This window comes from Colobus angolensis, unplaced genomic scaffold, assembly GCF_000951035.1.
Source record: "Colobus angolensis palliatus isolate OR3802 unplaced genomic scaffold, Cang.pa_1.0 Scaffold134, whole genome shotgun sequence".
Taxonomy (NCBI): Eukaryota; Metazoa; Chordata; class Mammalia; order Primates; family Cercopithecidae; genus Colobus; species Colobus angolensis.
In genome coordinates, this window is record NW_012114422.1 from 7,277,472 (window position 1) to 7,298,570 (window position 21,099).

At 35.6% G+C, this 21,099-nt stretch overlaps 1 protein-coding gene across 2 annotated transcripts in view; it reads right to left on the minus strand.

Annotated features, from left to right (window-relative positions):
* Positions 1–21,099, minus strand: part of CSMD3 (CUB and Sushi multiple domains 3) — a 1,254,780-nt gene that overhangs the window by 608,970 nt on the left and 624,711 nt on the right. For both annotated transcript variants that reach the window (XM_011934353.1, XM_011934352.1), the window contains one exon: positions 16,644–16,747. In XM_011934353.1, the coding sequence (XP_011789743.1) occupies positions 16,644–16,747 (104 nt within the window). The remainder of the gene's footprint in view (positions 1–16,643; positions 16,748–21,099) is intronic.

The following is a 21,099-nucleotide window of genomic DNA, read 5'->3' on the forward strand; positions in this document are numbered from 1 at the left end:
ACAAAGGCAATTAACCATATGTGACATGTCTTAGATCTTGAGGAAAACTGGAATTGCAACTTAGGTTTTGTCTACTTTATGACCTTGCAGCATGGCAAAAGAGATAGGCTTTTACAGGACTTTACAAAGCATGTTCACAAGAAATTGGAATTGGGAGGATAGACAAGTCCCACAGGTCACAGGAAAACGGGCAGTTAACATTCCTTTTAACTCTAGTTTTGGGGAAGGGGGAAGGGGGAAGGGAGAGAGGGAGAGAAGGATATAGGAAAACTTACAGCAAAATTTTCACTGTTTATAGCTTTCTTGGGGAAGAAAACACATGCACAAATCCCGGTGTTAGGAATATTTTAAGCACGTATTTTCAATATTATCCATCCAGGACCGAAGTAAGTCCCAATGCAAGAAATGAGTGAGTTTCACAGCTTTCTGAGCCTCTACTCAACCCAGGAAGTCCAGCTGGCCCCTCCTCTCATAAGGGTGAGTAGAGGAATTTGTTGGGCAAAAAGGAAAAAGAAAAAACAAGTCTGCAAACTGAGATAGAATCCTGTGATTCTTCATCTCACCAACTGAATCCCAGGTTGCCATCCAGGGACAGGAGAGGTCAGGCTCCACTCCCCGGCAAATGGTGCAAATGTCCCCATCCTCCCTGTGCACAAGCCAGTTGGAAATTCTTTGGGGGAACTTTCCCCTTATCTGCCTCTTGCACTTATCAAATAGGCATACACATTTATTTAACTGTGAGCACAAGGAGAATCACAGAGTGATTGCCTGATGTTGCAGTGAGTTCCAGAAGTTTATATACCATCTTGAGGTTACAGAAATAATGGGGACTTGGTTCCTGCCAAAACAGGTTAGGGGAGGGAGAGAAGAGGAAACTGATTCAGGGGCAATAAATACTCACTAGGGAGAATGATTGAATAGAGGAACAGAAGTTAAAATAACTTGTAAATAGTTCTTTTTGGAATTTAAATGATCTTTGGAGACAGTCATTGTATTGAAAAAGAGTCTGTTCAGGTGTGGTTACATTCTTGGTCTTCTCTCTTATAATGTTTAATGCAATAGCACAAGAACAATTGCTCTCCTTAGTGGGTCAGTCTTATCTTTATGTAGATCTAAGGAAAATTCTCTGCCAGTACTTGATCTCTAAGGCCATTTAATTCGAAATGCTCATTATGACCTGCATGGTGGCTCAGGCCTATAATCCCAGCACTTTGTGGGGCCAAGGCGAGTGGATCACCTGAAGTTAGGAGTTCGGGACCAGCTGGGCCAACATGGTGAAACAGCATGTCTACTAAAAATACAAAAATTAGCCGGGCATGGTGGGTCCTGCAATCCCAGCTACTAGGAGGCCTGAGGCAGAAGGATTGCTTGAACCTGGGAAGTGGAGGTTGCAGTGATCCCAGATCATACCACAGCTCAGAATGTGGGCCAATGCAGTGGAAGAATAATGTATTGTTTTTAAAATCAAAATATATAAAGCATTATGGAATAATGGGACTATATAAATGTTAGTTCACTTAGCTGAGTTGTCAATAATTGTTGTTTTAACTTTATTTAGGGACTTAGGATACAGAAGTGTTAGTTTATTGGCTAATTCAAAAACTTAATAGGTAGGATAATGTTTGTCGTGGGTCTTATTACTTTTACAAATAGATTTCTATATTGAGTTTTATTTTTAGAAAATTGAATTTGAAGGCCAAATCTTTAGCATCCACATCTTTGTATTCAAAGATGGAATATGGATACTTCATTGTATATATTTAAGGCTCCAACCAAGTCTTGCTTATAACACTTAGTATTTGTAGGAAGAAATCCAGCTTATGCTTTTTACTATATTTTCCCCTAATTTCTTCTCTATAACCACCTTTGAAATGCCTGCTGCAGTGTAAATATTCCTGAGGACAAAAGGAAAAACAACTAAACATTATTTTAGTTCATTTTAAACAATTCAATTTATTCAAAAACAAATACATGCATATATAAAACAAAAGCAAGCAACACAGAAGAAAACCCTTTTTTCAGGGAAATCATCAGTGTTTTAACATGAGACATACGTAGCAAAAATCACAATGAGGAAATAATGATGAACCATACAGAATAAATCATTCCTTACATTTAGTCATTTTTTACCAATAGTCAAAATGTCACAGAGATTATTTTCATATTGTGGTCTAAAGTAATTCTGCGTTCCAAGAGCATATATTTATTATTGCCCTATAGCAGATCACACAGATAACTACATATGAAATCTCATCAACATGATGAGAAAACTACTCCCATCAGTTTGAGTGATTTTCCTGGAAGTGGTATCAATGAGTGCTAAAATCCCCAGGTGGGATTTTAGAGCTCTACAGCTCATGGCATATCTACAGCTCATGACATATCTACAGCTCATGATTAATATTTGCAAAGACACCCTTTCTGTTGACATGTCTCAGTAGGTATGTCTTGGAGTAGAATATTTTTTCTTCTTCCTTTATAATTCACGTGAACACCTAACAATATTAACTCAAGGTTCTCTGTAAGGCATTTGGGAAAATTTGAGATGAAGAGAAGATAATTGTTGCCCTCAAGGGATGAGTGTGTGTGTTTGTGAGTGTGCACGGTGAAGGAGGAAAGAGAGGGTGCAAGATAGAGGAAAAGGCAGTAAGAAGACATTTATTTTTCTTGTCTTAATAATTATAGCATAAGGGGCTAAGAATTTGTCTGACTGGTCAATTCTCCAAGCCCTTTTTATACTGTGGCAATTAATCTCTAAAAATATCACCTTTTGCCATATTTAGTATATTTTCTTCTTTCATTAACCCATGGTCTTTGTTGGTATCTGTTGAAGCGAAAAGCAAAGTTACGAAAGTCTAACTCCCTGGATATAGGAGAATTTGTTCAAGGCAAATATCATGTTTACTAGTATGTTACCAAAAGGAGTAGGGCCTAGATTTTAAAAAAGAATGTTGCTGAATAGTTAAAGCAATAGTATGTATTTGACAAAATATAAGGCTCGATGAAATAAGAGCAATGATAGTCATCTATTTACAAGCCTAATAGAAAACAGAACTATCTTTTCCATAAAGCTAGTAACAATATTGTTTATTAAAATACCATTAAGTTCAATAAACAAAATATTTATTTACAAATTATTATATTAACCCAGAAGTGTGTGTGTGTGTTTAAAATAAAAAGGAGAATAATTAGGGAAAAGTGTTGTTAGTCCATACTAACATATTTCTGAGAATGAGATTTGACATCGTACTAACTTATCCTGGAGAAATCAGAATTCCAAAGTGATAGAATAAACCAGGTTTAGATATCTAGACAAGCATGTTTTACCTTCTTTAAGATGTTAGCTCAATTAGAAGTCATCCAACATTAGTGTATACCCACAAAATTTTCAGAGATGTCTTAATAAAAGATAATTTTTTAATCTGTGTTGCATGTTTTCATGTAGTTTTTATAGTGTTACCATGAATCTAATGAATCTAATAGTGACACATGCAAAAGAAAATGCAGAAAAATGAAAGATTATCATGTATCTGGTAGAATTAATGTCTAACCCTCTTAGTCTGCTGTATACAGATGAAAAGGGTAGACTAATAATCAACATCTCCTAGAGAGCTGGAAGTAATCTCAAAGCCAGTAATTGCACTACCATCACTGTTAGTTCTCTCCAATAAATTACATACATTTCCACTATCAGATGAATTTCTACGTAAGTGTAAAAATAGCACACGGGAAAGAATCTATGAAAAAATTAAAGTTCTTTTGATATCCTGTAAAATATTAAAATATTATTATTCAAATCCTTTATCTGAATTATTACCAAATGTCAAGTTCATATTTTGATCTCTATTGACTTTTGTCACTAGATGACTCTGAAGTTGCCAGGAATAAATGCTATTTCAAACTTTGGGAAAAAACATCCTCCAGGTAACTCTATTGGTGTGGCAATGAACACAGAGATAGAGATAATAGAGATAGAGAGAGAAAAGATAAAGTGGGCTGTAGATATGGCACAACAAATGACAGATTCAATCAATCTCTGAATTGTGAGTTTAAATTTTCATCATTTTAGAAATTTTTATCTGTATGGCGAATTTAGCAAGAGTATGGCATCCAATTACAGTGCTTTATTGCTAAATAATTTTATTGGTCATAACTTTGTAATGAATATTTCCTTGGAGCTAAAGCCTCAAGTTGAAAAGATATTGCACATTTCAATTATTTTTAAGTTAGCAAATTACAAAAAATATGCTTTATACTTCATAAAATGAAATTTGTGTAATTATTATTTTTTAATGCTTTGTAATTGATGTATTTTTTGCAGGAGTATTTTAGCTATTGAATATGTTATGACTCTATGAACTTTTTTTTTATAGAATAGAGTAAGTAATTTGATTTTACCTTTTAGAACCTAAATACTGAAACAAAATGAAACACAGAAAGTCATATATTTACAATACTTAAAACTTTGACTGAATTAGAAAATGTTAGAATGTTCCATAGCTTGTCAAATATGTATCAAAGTGATACATTATGTGCTTATTAAAATAATTAGAACATAATAGTTGAACATAGGCTGAAGTCATCTTCTAATAAAAGACTTTTAAATATTTTGATATGAGATGGCTTCTTCTTTTGGCTATGTGTTCTCACTTTCAGCTATTCAATCTTTTTAAATCAATTTACTTGTAAAATAATTTTGGTGCCAAAATTAACTCTCTAGCACATGAATTAAACTTAAAAAGCAAAATGGAGTTCACAAATAGGTAAAGAGATTGCTGAATAAAATGTCTAAATGAAAACTAGTTTTAACTGTTAGAAAAGCATCATTTAAAATACATTTCCTTTAACTGAGGTTTTTTTTTTTTTTTTTTGGGAAAAAAGTTTTTCTCTGTTTCCAGTGGCACGATCTCGGCTCACTGCAAGCTCCGCCTCCCGGGTTCACGCCATTCTCCTGGCTCAGCCTCCTGAGTAGCTGGGACTACAGGCGCCCGCCACCGCGCCCGGCTTATTTTTTGTATTTTTAGTAGAGACGGGGTTTCACCGTGATCTCGATCTCCTGACCTTGTGATCTGCCCGCCTCGGCCTCCCAAAGTGCTGGGATTACAGGCTTCAGCCACCGCGCCCGGCCTCAACTGAGGTTTTAAAATACATTTTTGAAAATTTGCCATGCCATGTATTTAGTACTGTTTTGAAATGTGGGTAAGATGGGCCCCTTCTCTGATTCTTTCCCTGTAGAAAGCCCTGCTCTGAACTTTCTCCAGTTTAACTCTCAGGAATGTGCCTGCCTGGCTGAAATTTGTGTCCCTTCTCCACCACCCCTTTGAGACCCTATAGTTGTTTCCAGACAACAACATGATAAACACAGAAACTGGGTGTTACCTTTCAAAATTTCTAGAGCAATTTGAAAGAGTAATTTTATGTCAGGTGAATTTCATCATGAAAATTAATGAGATTGTATTTATTATATTTTATTTCTTTTTTTCTATAACTTGTTATAAAATATCAGTTCAAGAAAAATCAGAAATAAAAATCAAATCTATTTTACTGTTTGTTTGTGAAGCACTGTTCTAGAACACACAGGTATGTGGTACCCTGGAATTCCCTGTTACTAGGACCTGCATAGGCCTTTTTTCCAGGTCCATATCCCACAACTTGAACACACACCTCACCTGTACATCCCTAGGTGCAATGGGAGGCTGTTTGCAGGGTGGGTGGACAGTTTGAACATGCAGGCTAGGTTGACATGGGTTATGATGAATGGAGTTGAAATTGAGAGGAGAGGGTGGACAATTGGCCTCTGGGGCTGGCAGATAGACTTTCCAATGCCTCCACATTCCAGCAGGGAAATCATACAAGTCTTAAAATTCAGGTTCACTCAAATTTATGTCAACTTCTTTGGTGAATATAAATCCAGGTAATTCTGCTATCACAGAGTCTTAGAGTTCAAAGGAACTTTTGATTCAACTCCAAGTCTGTAAAATCTCATTCTTTTTTATGGCTGCATAGTATTCCATGGTGTATATGTACCACATTTTCTTTACCCAGTCTATTGTTGATGGGCATTTGGGTTGGTTCCATGTCTTTGCCATTGTAAATAGTGCTTCAGTAAACACATGTGTGCATGTTCCTTTTAGCCAGACAGCCAGTCCTATTAAAACACCTCTAGGACGTGGGCCCAAGTCAAATTCTGTCATATTTATCCCCACTTGAGGAAAAGATAGTTACATTTTCAGAGAAGTATAATTTTGTTTCTGAGGGAGAACAGCAAGTTTGAGAAACACATTTTCTGATGATAAATGGAAGAATATAGAACAAAATTAGGAATCACAGATTTTTTAAAATTAATATAACTTCTTAGAGTGAGGACACTGTATATGATGAAGTACTTATACTTTGGTAGACTACATAAACTAATTACAATATGACAACAGTCATGTGGGAATATAAAAAAAAGTAACACTGTTTTCTTTAATTTTCCTAAGAGCAGAAGAAGAAAACTCAGCTATTTCCATTTGACTGTTCACTTGGGATGTAAGGGCATGTCCCATCAACATAGTTGTTCTTTTTTCTGGTTTTATGCTGTCTAGCTAATTTTGGCATCACCTTCTTCAAAAAATTAGTTGCAGTCTTATTTCATTTACTTAATTATTCAATCCCTCTAGCTTCATCTGCTACTTGATCTCAATTATTTATTATAGAATTAAATTCATTTTAAAACATTTTCATTCCTGCTCTCCAATGTAAAAGGAAAGAAGGGTATCATCTGTACTTAATAAAGAGAACATTTAGAAGTCTGACAAAACCAATAATAAAAAATATAGTAGATTATTTGAGGCACTTGACATCAAATGAGAATGGATTAAACCCTATGAGAAGTAGGTGTGAACAAAGTGAAAGGTTTGGTATGCTTACACAGAAGTGTCATTTGATTAAGAAAGAGCTCAATTGTTAATTAATTACTATATTTAAAATACATAGGTGTTTTCTTTTCACTGCCTAAAAATTGTGTAGTAAGGACTAGTGCCCTCTTTTTGAGTTTTACAAAAACGTAATATACATAATTATCAAAAGGGCTAAATCTGAATTTGTCTGTGTGCCTGCTAGTCTCACAGTTTTATGATTGTTTAAAGATAATTGATCTTTTAAAGAATTTTCCTAGCTTTCTCACACTCTCACTAAAGGGCAAATTTGCATCCATTGAATGAATAGCCTAAAGGGTATTGGTTGTGGAATGAGGCATCAGACCTTTTTGTTATTATTATGATTTATTTATTTTACTTTAAGTTCAGGATACAAGTACAGAACTTGTAGGTTTGCTACGTATGTATACATGTGCCATGGTGGTTGATGCACCTATCAAGCCATCATCTAGGTTTTAAGCCCCACATGCATTAGCTATTTGTCCTAATGCTCTTCTCTCTTCCTCCACTCACCACCACCCCAACTAGCTCTGGTGTGTGTTGTTCTCCTCCCTGTGTCCATGTTGTTCAACTCCCACTTATGAGTGAGAACATGCAGTGTTTGGTTTTCTGTTTCTTTCTTAGTTTGTTGAAGATGATGGCTTCCAGCTTCATCCATGTACCCACCAAGGATATGATCTCATTCCTTTTTTATGGCTGCATAGTATTCCATGGTGTATATGTAGCATATTTTCTTTATCCAGTCTATCACTGATGGGCATTTGGGTTGGTTCCGTGTCTTTACCATTGCAAATAGTGCTTCAATAAACATATGTGTGCATGTACCTTTATAGTAGAATGATTTAATATTCCTTTGAGTATATACCCAGTAATGGAATTGCTGGGTCAAATGGTATTTCTTGTTCTAGATTCTTGAGGAATCGCCACACTGTCTTCCACAGTTGTTGAACTAATTTACATTCTCACCAGCAATGTAAAATCATTCCTATTTCTCCAAGCTTCCCAGTATCTATTGTTTCTCGAATTTTTAATAATTGCCGTTCTGACTGGTGTGAGATAATATCTCACTGTGGTTTTGATTTGTATTTCTATAATGATCAATGATGTTGAGTTATTTTTTTTCATGTTTGTTGACCACAAAAATGTCTTCTTTTGAGAAGTGTCTGTTCATGTCCTTTGCTCACTTTTTGATGGGGTTGTTTGCTGTTTTCTTGTAAACTTTTCAAAGTTCCTTGTAGATTCTCAGTATTAGACCTTTGTTGGATGGGTAGATTGCAAAAATCTTTTCCCATTCTGTAGGTTGTCTGTTCCCTTTGATGATAGTTTATTTTGCTGTGCAAAAGCTCTTTAGTTAATTTAGATCCCATTTGTCAATTTTGGCTTTTGTTGCAATTGCTTTGGGTATTTTTGTCATGAAGTCTTTGCCCATGCCTATGTCCTGAATGGTATTGCCCTGGCTTTCTTCTAGAGTTGTTATGGTTTTGGGTTTTACATTTAAGTCTTTAATCCACCTTGAGTTAATTTTTGTACAGGGAGTAAGGAAAGGGTCCAGTTTCAGTTTTCTGCATATGGCTAGCCAGTTTTCCCAGCACCATTCATTGAATAGGAAACCCTTTCTCTGTTGCTTGTTTCTGTTAGGTTTGTTGAAGATCAGATGGTTGTAGATGTGTAGTGTTATTTTTGAGGTCTCTGTTCTGTTCCATTGGTTTATATGACTGTTTTCATACCAGTGCCATGCTGTTTTGTTTACTGTAGCCTTGTAGTATAGTTTGAGGTCAGTACCATGATGCCTCCACCTTCGTTTTTTTTTCTTAGGATTGTCTTGGCTATACAGGCTCTTCTTTGGTTCCATATTACATTTAAATTAGTTTTTTTTTTTTTTATAATTCCTTGATGAATGTCAATGGTAGTTTGATAGGGATAGCATTGAATCTATAAATTACTTTGGGTAGTATGGCCATTTTCACGATATTGATTCTTCCTATCCAGGAGCATGGAATCTTTTTCCATTTGTTTATGTCCTTTCTTATTTTCTTGTGCAGTGGTTTGTAGTTCTCCTTGAAGAGGTCCTTCACATCCCTTGTAAGTTGTATTCCTAAGTATTTTACTCTCTTTGTAGCAATTGTAACTGGGAGTTCACTCATCATTTGGCTGTCTGCTTGTCTATTGTTGGAGTATAGGAACTTTTGTGACTTTTGTACATGCTTCTGTATCCTGAGAGTTTGCTGAAGGTGTTTACCAGCTTAAGAAGTTTTGGGGCTGAGAAAATCGGGTTTTCTGAATATAGAATCATGTCATCTGCAGAGACAATTTGACTTACTCTCTTTATTTCTTTCTCTTTATTTTCTCTTTTTATTTCTTTCTCTTCCACCATCCTGTGTTGAATAGGAGCGGTGAGAGAGGGCATCCTTGTCTTGTGACGGTTTTCAAAGAGAATAATTCCAGCTTTTGCCCATTCTGTACAATATTGGCTGTGGGTTTGTCATAAATAGCTCTTATCATTTTGAGATAAGTTCCATTAATACCTAGTTTATTGAGAGTTTTTAACATGAAGGGGTGTCAAATTTTATTGAAGGCTTTTTCTGTATCTATTAAGATAATCATGTGGTTTTTGTCATTGGTTCTCTTTTATGATGGATTACATTTATTAATTTGCATATGATAAACCAGCCTTGTATCCAAGGATGAAGCCAACTTGATTGTGTGGGATAAGTTTTTTGATGTGATGCTGGATTCAGTTTGTCACTATTTTATTGAGGATTTTTACATTGATGTTCATAAGGGATATTGGCTTGAAGTTTTCTTTTTTTTGTTGTGTCTTTGCCAGGTTTTGGTATCAGGATGATGCTGGCTTTATAAAATGAGTTAGGCAGGAGTCTCTCCATTTCAACTCCTTGGAAGAGTTTCGGAAGGAATGGTACCAGCTCCTCTTTGTACCTGTGGTAGAATTCGTCTGTGAATCCATCTGGTCCTGACCTTTTTTTCGTTGGTACTCTATTAATTATTGCCTCAATTTCAGAACTTGTTATTGGTCTATTCAGGAATTTGACTTCTTACTGGTTTAGTCTTGGGAGAGTGTATGTGTCCAGGAATTTTTCCATTTCTTCTAGATTTTCTATTTTATTTGCATATAGGTGTTTATAGTATTCTCAGATGGTGGTTTGTATTTCTGTGGTAGTTTGTATTTCATTTTTTATTGTGTCTATTTGATTCTTCCCTATTTCCTTCTTTATTAGTCTAGCTAGTGGTCTATTTTGTTACTTTAAAAAAAAAAACAACTTCTGGCTTCATTGATTTTTTGAAGGATTTTTCATGTCTTTATCTCCTCCAGTACTGTTTTGATCTTAGTTATTTCTTGTCTTCTGCTACCTTTTGAATTTGCTTGCTATTGCTTCTCTATTTCTTTTAATTGTGATGTTAGGGTGTCAATTTGAGATCTTTCTAGCTTTCTTATGTAGGCATTTACTGCTGTACATTTCCCTCTTAACAGTGTTTTAGCTGTGTCACAGAGATTCTGGTATGTTGTTTCTTTATTCTCATTGGTTTCACAGAACTTCTTGATTTCTTCCTTAATGTCATTATCTACCCAGGAGTCATTCAGGAATGGGTTGCTCAGTTTCCATGTAGTTGTGTGATTATGAGTGAGTTTCCTAATCCTGAGTTCTAGTCTCATTGCACTTTGGTCTGAGAGACTGTTATGATTTCAGTTCTTTTGCATTTGCTGAATAGTGTTTTACTTCTAATTATGTGGTCAATTTTAGAATAAATGCCATGTGGCAGGGAGAAGAAAATATATTCTGTTGATTTGGAGTGGAGAGTTCGGTAGATGTCTATTAGGTCCACTTGATCCATAGATCAATTCCAAGTCTTGAATATCCTTGTTAATTTTCTCTCTTGCTGATATGTCTAAATATATTGGCAGTGGGGTGTTAAAGTCTTCCACTATTATTGTGTGGGAGTCTAAGTCCCTTTATAGGTCTCTAAGAATTTGTTGTATGAATCTGGGTGCTCCTGTATCGGGTGCATATATAAGTAGGATAGTTAGCTCCTCATGTTGAATTGATCCTTTTACTATTATGTAATGCCCAGTTTGTCTTTTTTTACCTTGTTGGTTTAAAGTCTGTTTTGTCAGAAACTAGGACTGGAACCCCTGCTTTTTTTTTTTTTTGCTTTCCATTTGTTTGGTAAAGTTTCCTCCATCCCTTTATTTTGAACCCATTTGTGTCTTTGCACATGCGATGGGGCTCCTGAATACAGCACACTGTTGGGTCTTGACTCTTTATCCAATTTCCCAGTCTTTGTCTTAAAATTGGGGCATTTAGTCCACTTACATTTAAGGTTAGTATTGTTACATGTGAATTTGATCCTGTGATCATGACGCTATCTGGTTATTTTGGACACTAACTGTTGCAGTTTCTTCATAGTGTCATTTGGTCTTCATATTTTGGTGTGTTTATGCAGTGGCTGTTACTTGTTTTTTCTTTCTATATTGAGTGTTTCCATCAGGAGCTCTTGCAAGGCAGGCATGATGGTGACAAAATCCCTCAGTATTTTCTTATCTTGAAAAGGTTTTATTTCTCCTTTGCTTATGAAGCTTAGTTTGACTGGAAATAAAATGCTGAGCTGAAAATTCTTTTCTTTAAGAATGTTGAATATTGGGCCCCACTCTCTTCTGGCTTGCAGGGTTTATGCTGAGAGAACCACTGCTAGTCTGATGGACTTCCCTTTGTAGGTGACCTGACCTTTCTCCCTGGCTGCCCTTAACATTTTTTCTTTTATTTCAACCTTGGGGAATCTGATGATTATGTGTCTTCGAGTTGATCTTCTTATGGAGTATCTTGGTGGTGTTCTCCGTATTTCCTGAATTTGAATGTTGGGCTGCCTTGCTGGTTGGGGAAGTTCTCCTGGATAATATCCTGAAGTGTGTTTTCCAAGTTGGTTCCATTCTAACCATCTCTTTACCATACTCCAATCAATCATAGGTTCAGTCTTCTGACACAGTTCCATATTTCTCAGAGATTTTGTTCATTCCTTTTCATTCTTTTTTATTTAATCTTGTCTGCATGCCTTATTTCAACAAGATGGTCTTCAAACTCTGATATCCTTTCTTCTACTTCATCAATTTGGCTATTGATACCTGTGTATGATTCACAAAGTTCTCCTGCTCTGTTTTTCAACTTCATCAGTTCATTTATGTTTCTCTCTATACTGGTTATTCTAGTTAGCAGCTCCTATAACCTTTTATCAAGGTTCTTATCTTCTTTGCATTGGGTTAGAACATTCTCCTTTAGCTCAGCAATTTGTTATTACTCAACATCTGAAGACTACTTCTGTCAATTCTTCCATCTCATCCTCTGTCCAGTTCTGTGCCCTTGCTGGAGATGCGTTGCAATCATTTGGAAGAGCGGAGACATTCTGGCCTTTTGGATTTTCATCTTTTTGTTGTTGTTGTTGTTGTTTATTTTTTCTCATGTTCATGAGCTTATCTAGTTTCTGTCATTGAGGCTGCTGACCCTCAGATGGGGTTTTTGTGGGAACTTTTTTTTGTTGTTGATGCTGCTGTTGTTCCTTTCTGTTTGTTTGTTTTTCTTTCAATGGTCAGGTCCCTCTTCTGTAAGGCTGCTGCAGTTTACTAGGGGTTCACTTCAGGCCCTATTCATCTGGTTCACTCCCGCATCTGGAGATGTCACTTGAGGAGGCTAGAGAACAGCAAAGATAGGTTCCTGTTCCTTCCTCTGTGATCTCTGACCTCAAGGGGCACTGACCTGATGCCAGTAGGAACACTCCTGTATAGGGTGTCTGAGAACTCTTGTTGGAGGGTCTCATCCAGTTGGGTGGCATGGGGAGCAGGTCCTGTTTAATGGAGCACTTTGTCCCTTGGTGGAAGGGGTATGCTTTGCTGAAAGGAAAATCACTTGCCTGGTCTGCCTGGATTGCTCATAACTAGCAAAAGGAAAAACTAAGTCTGCTGGTCCCTGGAGACTGCGGCCACCACTCCCACTAGGGACTCAGGCCCAGGGAGATCAGAGTTCTGTCCCTGAGCCCCTGGCTGGAGTTCTTGGAGTTCCTGCAGGGAGGCCCAACCCAGTGGGGTAGGATGCGTCAGGTTCAGGCCTGAAGAGGCTCTCTGGCCAGTCTGCCACAGCCGGTATGTTGGGCTATGGGGGATACCTCTTGAGACCAAGCCATCCAGTCTTTCTAGCTCCAACAGGAGAAAAGCATGGCCTGGAGCTAGAGAGATTGCTGCCACCCTTCCCCTGCCCTGGGAGTTTAGTGTGTTAGGCCGCTATCAGTCCCAGTGTTGGCTGCCAACTCTGAAGCTCAAATGATTTAGACATCAGGCAGCCACAGCTGAGGTGCTGGCCACCCCTTCACCTGGGAGCTCAGCAGGCTTAAGCAGATTCTGGATAAGTGGCTATTGAGAATCTGTGTGGCTCTCTTGTTGGGATCCTAGGTCCTGGTGGCATGTGCTCATGACTGGGATCATCCTATCTGTGGGTTGCACAGTTCCGTGGAAAATACATGGTTTCTCAGGCTGGACAGCACACTCATTCACCACCTCCCTTGGCTGTGGAATGGGGGCTCCCCTGCCCCATGTGGCTCTCAGGTAGGCTGCTGCACCACACTGCTCTTCCTTCCTCTCCTTGGAATATGTCAGTTGCCTAGTCAGTTCTGATGACAGAACCTGGATATCTTGATTGTCAGTGCAGGATTTGCACACTGTTGTGGTTCTTTTCAATGGGAGCCTCCAATTGCTGCTGCTTCTAGTTGGCCATATTGGCCCTGCCTCAAAGCCTTAATTTTTAATCCTAACTGAAGATGCAGTTCTCATTGGAATCTTTAAATTGGATGGTGTAGGAACAACCATTTGGATACTTGGTATTCTTTTGAAAAATAATATCTAATAGTCATTCCATATTATTTATACAATGATTTTCTGTGCAAAAAGAATATCAGCTGGTATATCAGAATTCATGATTGTCTTCAGAATTTTTCTAACATTGAAACAGGGTGAAAAATATGGTTCAAACACACATTTTATTTTTAACATTAGAGATTGTATAGACCATTGCTTAATCCCAATAAATGTACTCTTTTTATATTTAAACCGTTCTAATGGTTGAGTATTTAAGATAATTTTGACATCTTTCTTCTGTGTTTTACTGGGTTACTATAACAGTGTTATATATATATATATATGTATATATATATATATATATTTTCCACCTATAATTGTGTGATACTAATTAGCTCAAATAGCTTTTTTTTAAAAAAAGCAGCAATAGGAGGACATAGCATCTATGATCTTGGATGTCAGTTGGACAAGATGATTTCTAATATTTTATCCAATGCTGAGATACAAAGTTTTTTTGTGGCAGATATATGATAAAATCTTCTTAAAAATATTTTTTAGTCAATTGACTAGCCAGCCTGCTTTTTCTTGTCCATGTTTTTAAAAATCTGAACCTAAAATCCAGTTTTCTGTCTTAAACAGAAAAAGGAAAAGATATCCCATCAAATGCATGTTTTATAATTTTATTTCTGAAGTGCATATGATGGGATCTATCAAACATGTAGAAAGAAACATCTGCAATGCATGGGGATTAGTTACCAAATTTACTATATATTATTGATATCCAAGAAACTTCAATGTTTATGAGTGTCAGGTAAAGAAACAAATATATTTACTTGGAAAACAATGGATAAATTGATAGAGAAAGCAATCCACATTTTGCCTTATATCAGGTGTTGCATAATTAAATAGTTACAGGCCCAGGCAGGAAAGCAAAGGACCTTAGAAGCTCGAGTGGAAAATGATAGACGGATGAGTGGCCACAAAGATTCTATGCCCTCTCTAAAGGAGGCAGAAGACAGTCCCAGCCAATTTTTGCCACGTGACTATGAAGATCTAGTGTCACCAGTTTTGCAAGAAACCATAAATTCAAATTTTTACATGTAATTTTCAGTTCCTTAAAACTCTGTATTTGACAAACAATAACAGGAAAAAAAGCATAGCTAATCATCAGAGCAGCTCTGTTGCTGCCAATTTATATATATACAATTTTACAGTATATTGCATTTTAAATATATGTAATTTTATATTAAAATGAAATCTAATCTGTCAGGTATAAAACTACAATAAAATTTAGTAGGAACTGTTGATTATTTCTGGAAAATGTCAGTGTGGTGATATTCCTAACAGGCTCAACATGTTGCTCAGGTGCAAGAAAACTGCTGATCATTTTCAGGAGAGGAAGTATTAAGAATGAAGTTACAAAAATGTGAGCAACATAATTGATATAGTTTGGATTTGTGTCCCCACCGAAATCTCATGTCAAATTGGAGGTGGGACCTAGTGGGAGGTGACTGGATCATGGGGGGTGGATTTCTCCCATGCTGTTCTCATGATAGTGAGTGAGTTCTCACAAGATCTGATGGTCTTAAAGTGTGTGGGACTTCCCCCTTTGCTTTCTCTCTCTCTCTCTCTCCCCTGTCACCATGTGAAGAAGGTCCTGGCTTCCCCTTTGCTTTCCTCCATGATTGTAGTTTCCTGAGGCCTCCCAGTCATGTTTCCTGTTAAGCCTGTGGAACTGAAAGTAAATTAAATGTCGTTTCTTCATAAATAACCCAGTCTCAGGTAGTTCTTTCAAGCAATGTGAAAACGAACTAATAACTGAACATGTAAAGCATGTAAAATGCTGGCCCATTTGTCCATCACACCTTAGGAAACACAAAATGGAACTGTAGTAGGCCAGAGATAGACAAGCAAATCATGTTGATCAATGATATCCGTGTTGCAGACAGGGGAGAGAGGTTGAAGTTGAGGTCAAGGATGCATGAAGACAGGTGAGTAGGTTTTGTATTTGCTTTGTTTTCTAGAAAAATAAGACTAAAGAACAGTAATATTGGGGTCTATAATATACTATGTGTGGTTATGAGGTTAACCCTTGGTTTATTACAGGATTCTGGTTTATTACAGGATTCTGGAATAATAGTTCTAGGAGGCCTTCTTTTAAAATTAAAAAGAAAATAAAAAGAAGAGGGAGAAGAGAATGAAAAGGAAAAGAAAAAAAGGAAAAAAAATTAGCTTACCTTTAGTCAATGTATACAGTAAGAAATACACAAACCCACACAATAAGGGCATTACCACTAGTAGCTGTCCCTGCTGATACTAATTTTTTTAACATTTGTATCAGTTGTTCTCAAACTTTGACGTGCATAAGGATCATGAAGTGAGTCTGTTAAAATATAGATTGATAAATTCACATCCTGGAGATGCTGATTCACTAAGTTTGGCTTGAGGGCCTAAAAATCTACATTTTCAAATGTGCACCAGGTATTTGTGATGCATTTGTGATGCAAAAAGACTCTATTTTGAGAAGCATCAGGTTAGATGAGCAAGCCCTCACCAGACATCAAATCTGTTGACACCTTAATCTGGTACTTCCTAGCAGCTAGAACTATAAGAAATACATTTCTATTGTTTATAAGTCACCCAGTTTACTGCATTTTGTTAGAGAAGCCCAATTGAACTGAGCCAAAGTGCCTTGAATCTCATTGAAGAAGCACTAACAGATTCTGTGAAAGTTACTAATAATAACTAAGTTACTGTTCATCTTCTGCTGGTAGTAGTGGGAGCGATCAATGTAAAACAATAATTTGAAAGTAAAATTTTATTAGTACCCGATAGGCTAAGGTGAAAATGAAACATTGGGAACTTACACTTGTAGCACAGTCCTAGGATCTCCAACTTCGCCCCCATCACCAATTGTCAAGGTATCATAGCCAATCTCCAGATCAAATTCTTCAAAATTTATCTGGATAACCTAGCAGTAAACAGAAACATACACCTTCCTTAAATATATTGTATTATGTAATAGAAACAACAGAAAAAGCAATGACAGAAAAGCATTCTTTGTCTCTCCACACACACACACACACACACACACACACACACACACAAGCAGTTATATATATATATAATTTCATAGTATGGCAGCAAGTCATGTTAGAATATTCTTAAAGTTCAATCATTATATCATCACATGACTTTTACTTGCTGTATTGTATTTTCTGCATTAAATTTTCGATGAAATTGCATGGTTTCTGTTTATAGAATACTCTTATTTGAAGAATGATTAAAGCAAATCTACTCTAAGAAGGCTTTATAAAAAGTATATGTAGGTGGAGAGTGGTTTTCCACACATTTGCATATATATTTTATGAAGTTAATGTGCAGAAACAGAGTGTGCTATTTCCATTAAGTAGTAAAGTTTAAAATTTGTTAGAGCTAAACTTGAATCTAGATTGCCAGAATGGTATCAAGCTTATTTTTATGTATCCTTTGGTAACAGAATTCCTCAAATATATTAAAATGAGTGGCAAAACTGGGAGCACAATACTTTGAGAGGCACACTACACCATGGTATATAATTCAGTATTATTTCTTACTAAAATATACTCATATATTCATATATTGCTTATATATCTATGCAAAAATTCAAATTTAGTTAAATTGCAATTTTAAAAATAACTAAAATATTGAAAAGATGTAATTAAGAATCACTACAGAAAGAAACTACATAAAATTACATAGTGTCCCACATATAGTCATGTTTTCAGCAAAAAATAATTTATAATAAATTATTGTTCATCATCTAATAAAATGAATGCCTAAGGTTACCACATTATGAGAGAATAAATGAAGAAGATATTTCTTTAGCAATATTTATAACTATTTGCTACTTTATTATTATAAAAATAATTAAAAATAAAGGAATTTATATCCTGACTTTCTTTTGCTATATAACAATTTTTGACTACACATATTTCTTGTTTTATAAAATATTTTCATATTTGCATTGACTAAAGCAATTGTTTTGTCCAAATTTAAATATATCATGTGAATGAAAACTTTGACCTATACATTTTAAATGATCATAAATTTTTTTTTTTTTTTTTTTTTTTGAGACGGAATCTTGCTCTGTTGCCCAGGCTGGAATACGGTGGTGCGATCTCAGCTCACTGCAAGCTCTGCCTCCCAGGTTCACGCCATTCTCCTGCCTCAGCCTCCAGAATAGCTGGGACTATAGGCAGCCACTATGCCTGGCTAATTTTTTTGTATTTTTTAGTAGAGACGGAGTTTCACTGTGTTAGCCATGGTCTCGATCTCCTGACCTCATGATCCACCTGCCTCAGCATCCCAAAATGCTGGGATTACAGGCGTGAGCCGTCGTACCCAGCCTACATGATCATAATTTTTAAAATATGTGTATTTGTTCCATGTATAGTTAAATATAAATACTTTCCATTGATAATTACCTGTCAATATAGATTTACATTGTTTCCCATTTTCTTTTTTTTTTTGGCTACTATAAGCAACATGGTCATGACCAATATTAAATATCTTTTGGTTCACATTTTGAAGTATGTCTCTAGGCAGTACACTTGCTAGGTAATAACAGCAAAAATTCATTTTATAACCTAGTCCCATATGGTTTTCCAAAATTGTTTTACCAATTCAAATGTTCACATTTGCGTACATTGAATGTATTTATTCCTACTACTCGAGTAGGTGTAAAAGTGTTTTTTGTTGTTTTGTTTTGTGTGTGTGTGTTTTCCTTTTTACTAATTGAGTTGCATATCTTTTTATATGTTTATATATCATTCATATTTCCTTTTCTGTGACACAGCTATTTGTGTTTTGGCATCTTTTTTCCTCAGACTGCTTGTCTACTTGCTATTTATTGCAAGAATTCTTTATATTGGTGATTTCAAAAGCATTCCATTACAGCACACTTTAAAAACAATAATATTTGTAATACACAAAGGTGAACAGATGAAGCTGCTTATAATGGAAATTTTATTTTTATTTTTTGCCCAGGACCTTCTGTTCCATAGAGGGAGTTAAATCAATATCTTAGTTCTACCTGTGGCTAACTCATAGTACACCATTGAACCTGGCTCACTAGTTGAGATCAGCTTTATATATTATGGGTACTAATTCCTTATATTATATGTGTTGCAATAGCTTCAAGTTCACAGCTTCCTTGTTAGATTATTTGATACAAAAAGTTATTAATTTTACCAGAGTAGGACTTACTTATCTACTCATAAAATAGTAGATAAACAAATCCTACTCTGGTAAAAATTATTAATATTAATGACACAAGCTCATACAGATGTATCTTCATATCTTTTATCTTTTGTGAATTGACTTTTATAGAAACTGCAAAGTAGGAATGTGTTGGAGGCAGAATTCTAAGATGTCTTCCAATATTCTAATCCCCTGGTGTAGATAACCTATATAATACCCTCCCCTTCAGTGTAGGCAAGATCTATGAAGAAGATGGATTATCAATCCTATGATTAGCTTATATTATATGGAAAAGGTGAAGGAATATTACAGATGTGTAATTAAGGTCTCTAATCAGTTGACTTTAAGTTCATCAAAAGGGAGATTATTCTGAGTGGCCCTGACTAATTCAGGGGATTCTCTTTAAAAGAAGGTCTAGAAGTAAGAGATCAAAAACAAGCTAACAAAAAATCAGAAGAGATGCTCTCCTGTTGGACTTGAAGATACAAACTTCTGCCATGCTGTGGAAAGGCACGTTTAACATGGAGCAGTGGGTGCCCTTTAGGAGCTGAGGGCCTAAGTCCTACAACCACAATAATTGAATTCTGCCAACAAGTGAGCCTGGAAGAAGCCCTACAGTTTCAAATGAGATCCCATCCCAGACCAATGCTTTGATTTCACCCTGGTACAACCTTGAAAAGAAGACCCAGATATCCATACCCAGACTCTTTTCCTGTGGAAATTGTGAGATAACAAATTTACATTGTTTCACATTGCTAATTTTTGGTAATTTTTTACACAGCAATATAAATTAGCACAGTATTCCTTTCACTTTTCCCTCCAATATGAACACCCAGTTGTCTCAGTACTTTTTATTTAATAAATAGCCCTTCTTTCTCCAATGATCAGCAAACTCTAATATATATAACTATTCTATATACAAGTATATTGGATTTTGGATTATGGATCTTGTTCTCTTGGTAAGTTTGTATGTACCCAAACTACCACAAATTGGCTTATTATTATTATTACTGTAAGATAAGACTGTATCTTATAAGTCAGATACTCCACAAACTTAATCCTTTTGTTCTTTGGGAGTATTTTGACTACTCTTGGACCATTTGTCTTTCACATATCAACTTGTAAAATTCTTCAAAAATTTATTTTGGGCTTTCTATTGGAATTGCAGTGAATCTATAACTGATTTGTTGAGAACTGATATCTTAAGGTATTGAATCTCCCTACACACAAGTCTGACTTATCTCTTCATTTATGTAGGTCTCTAAATATCTTTTAATAACGTTTTTTAAAATATATTACATGTTGAAAATGCTTTTTGCTATTGAAAGTGGTATTTATCTTTATATTTGGAACTTTTTTGGTATATAGAAATGAAATTTATTTTTTGTATATTGATCTAACTAGGCACTGGATAAAGCATCCATATTATTTAAAAACATTTGTAAATTATTTTTAGTTTCTTACATAGCAAGCATGTCTTCCGTAAGTAATATTTTAGGTTCTTCTTTTACAAATTATGTAATTTTTAAATCTTAATTTTCTTGTATATCTGGTAAAATGTTTACTAGAACAGATGACAACTGGCCTCATTAAATTGTACCTCATTTAAGAGGGAATGCCTCCAATATATATGTTTGTATGTCTGTGTGTGTATGTGTGTGTGTGTCTGTATGTTTGTTTGCATGGTATTTATTCATAGTTTTATACATTTCTTTTGTTTTCTTGTGAACTAATAATGACATGAACATTACTATGTTTCTTATATTTCAGAGAGAGTAACTCTCAAAGTACCTCATCTGTCATCCTGCCAAAAGGATAAATCCCATGATCTTCATCACCCCAACCTATTTCACAGTAGATCTATGAGTGAACTGTAATTAAAATTAGAGAATGTCTCCTTTCATATGACTTAAAAGTCTAATAGGCTAGTGGATACAAACTAGGTGTCTAATAAATGACTGCCTGATTAATTGCTAGTTCTATGCTAAACTCTTTTTTTTCTTTTTTTTTTTTTTAGCAGGATTACAGCATCTTTTTTTTTCAAATCTATTTCACAGTAGATCTATGAGTGAACTGTAATTA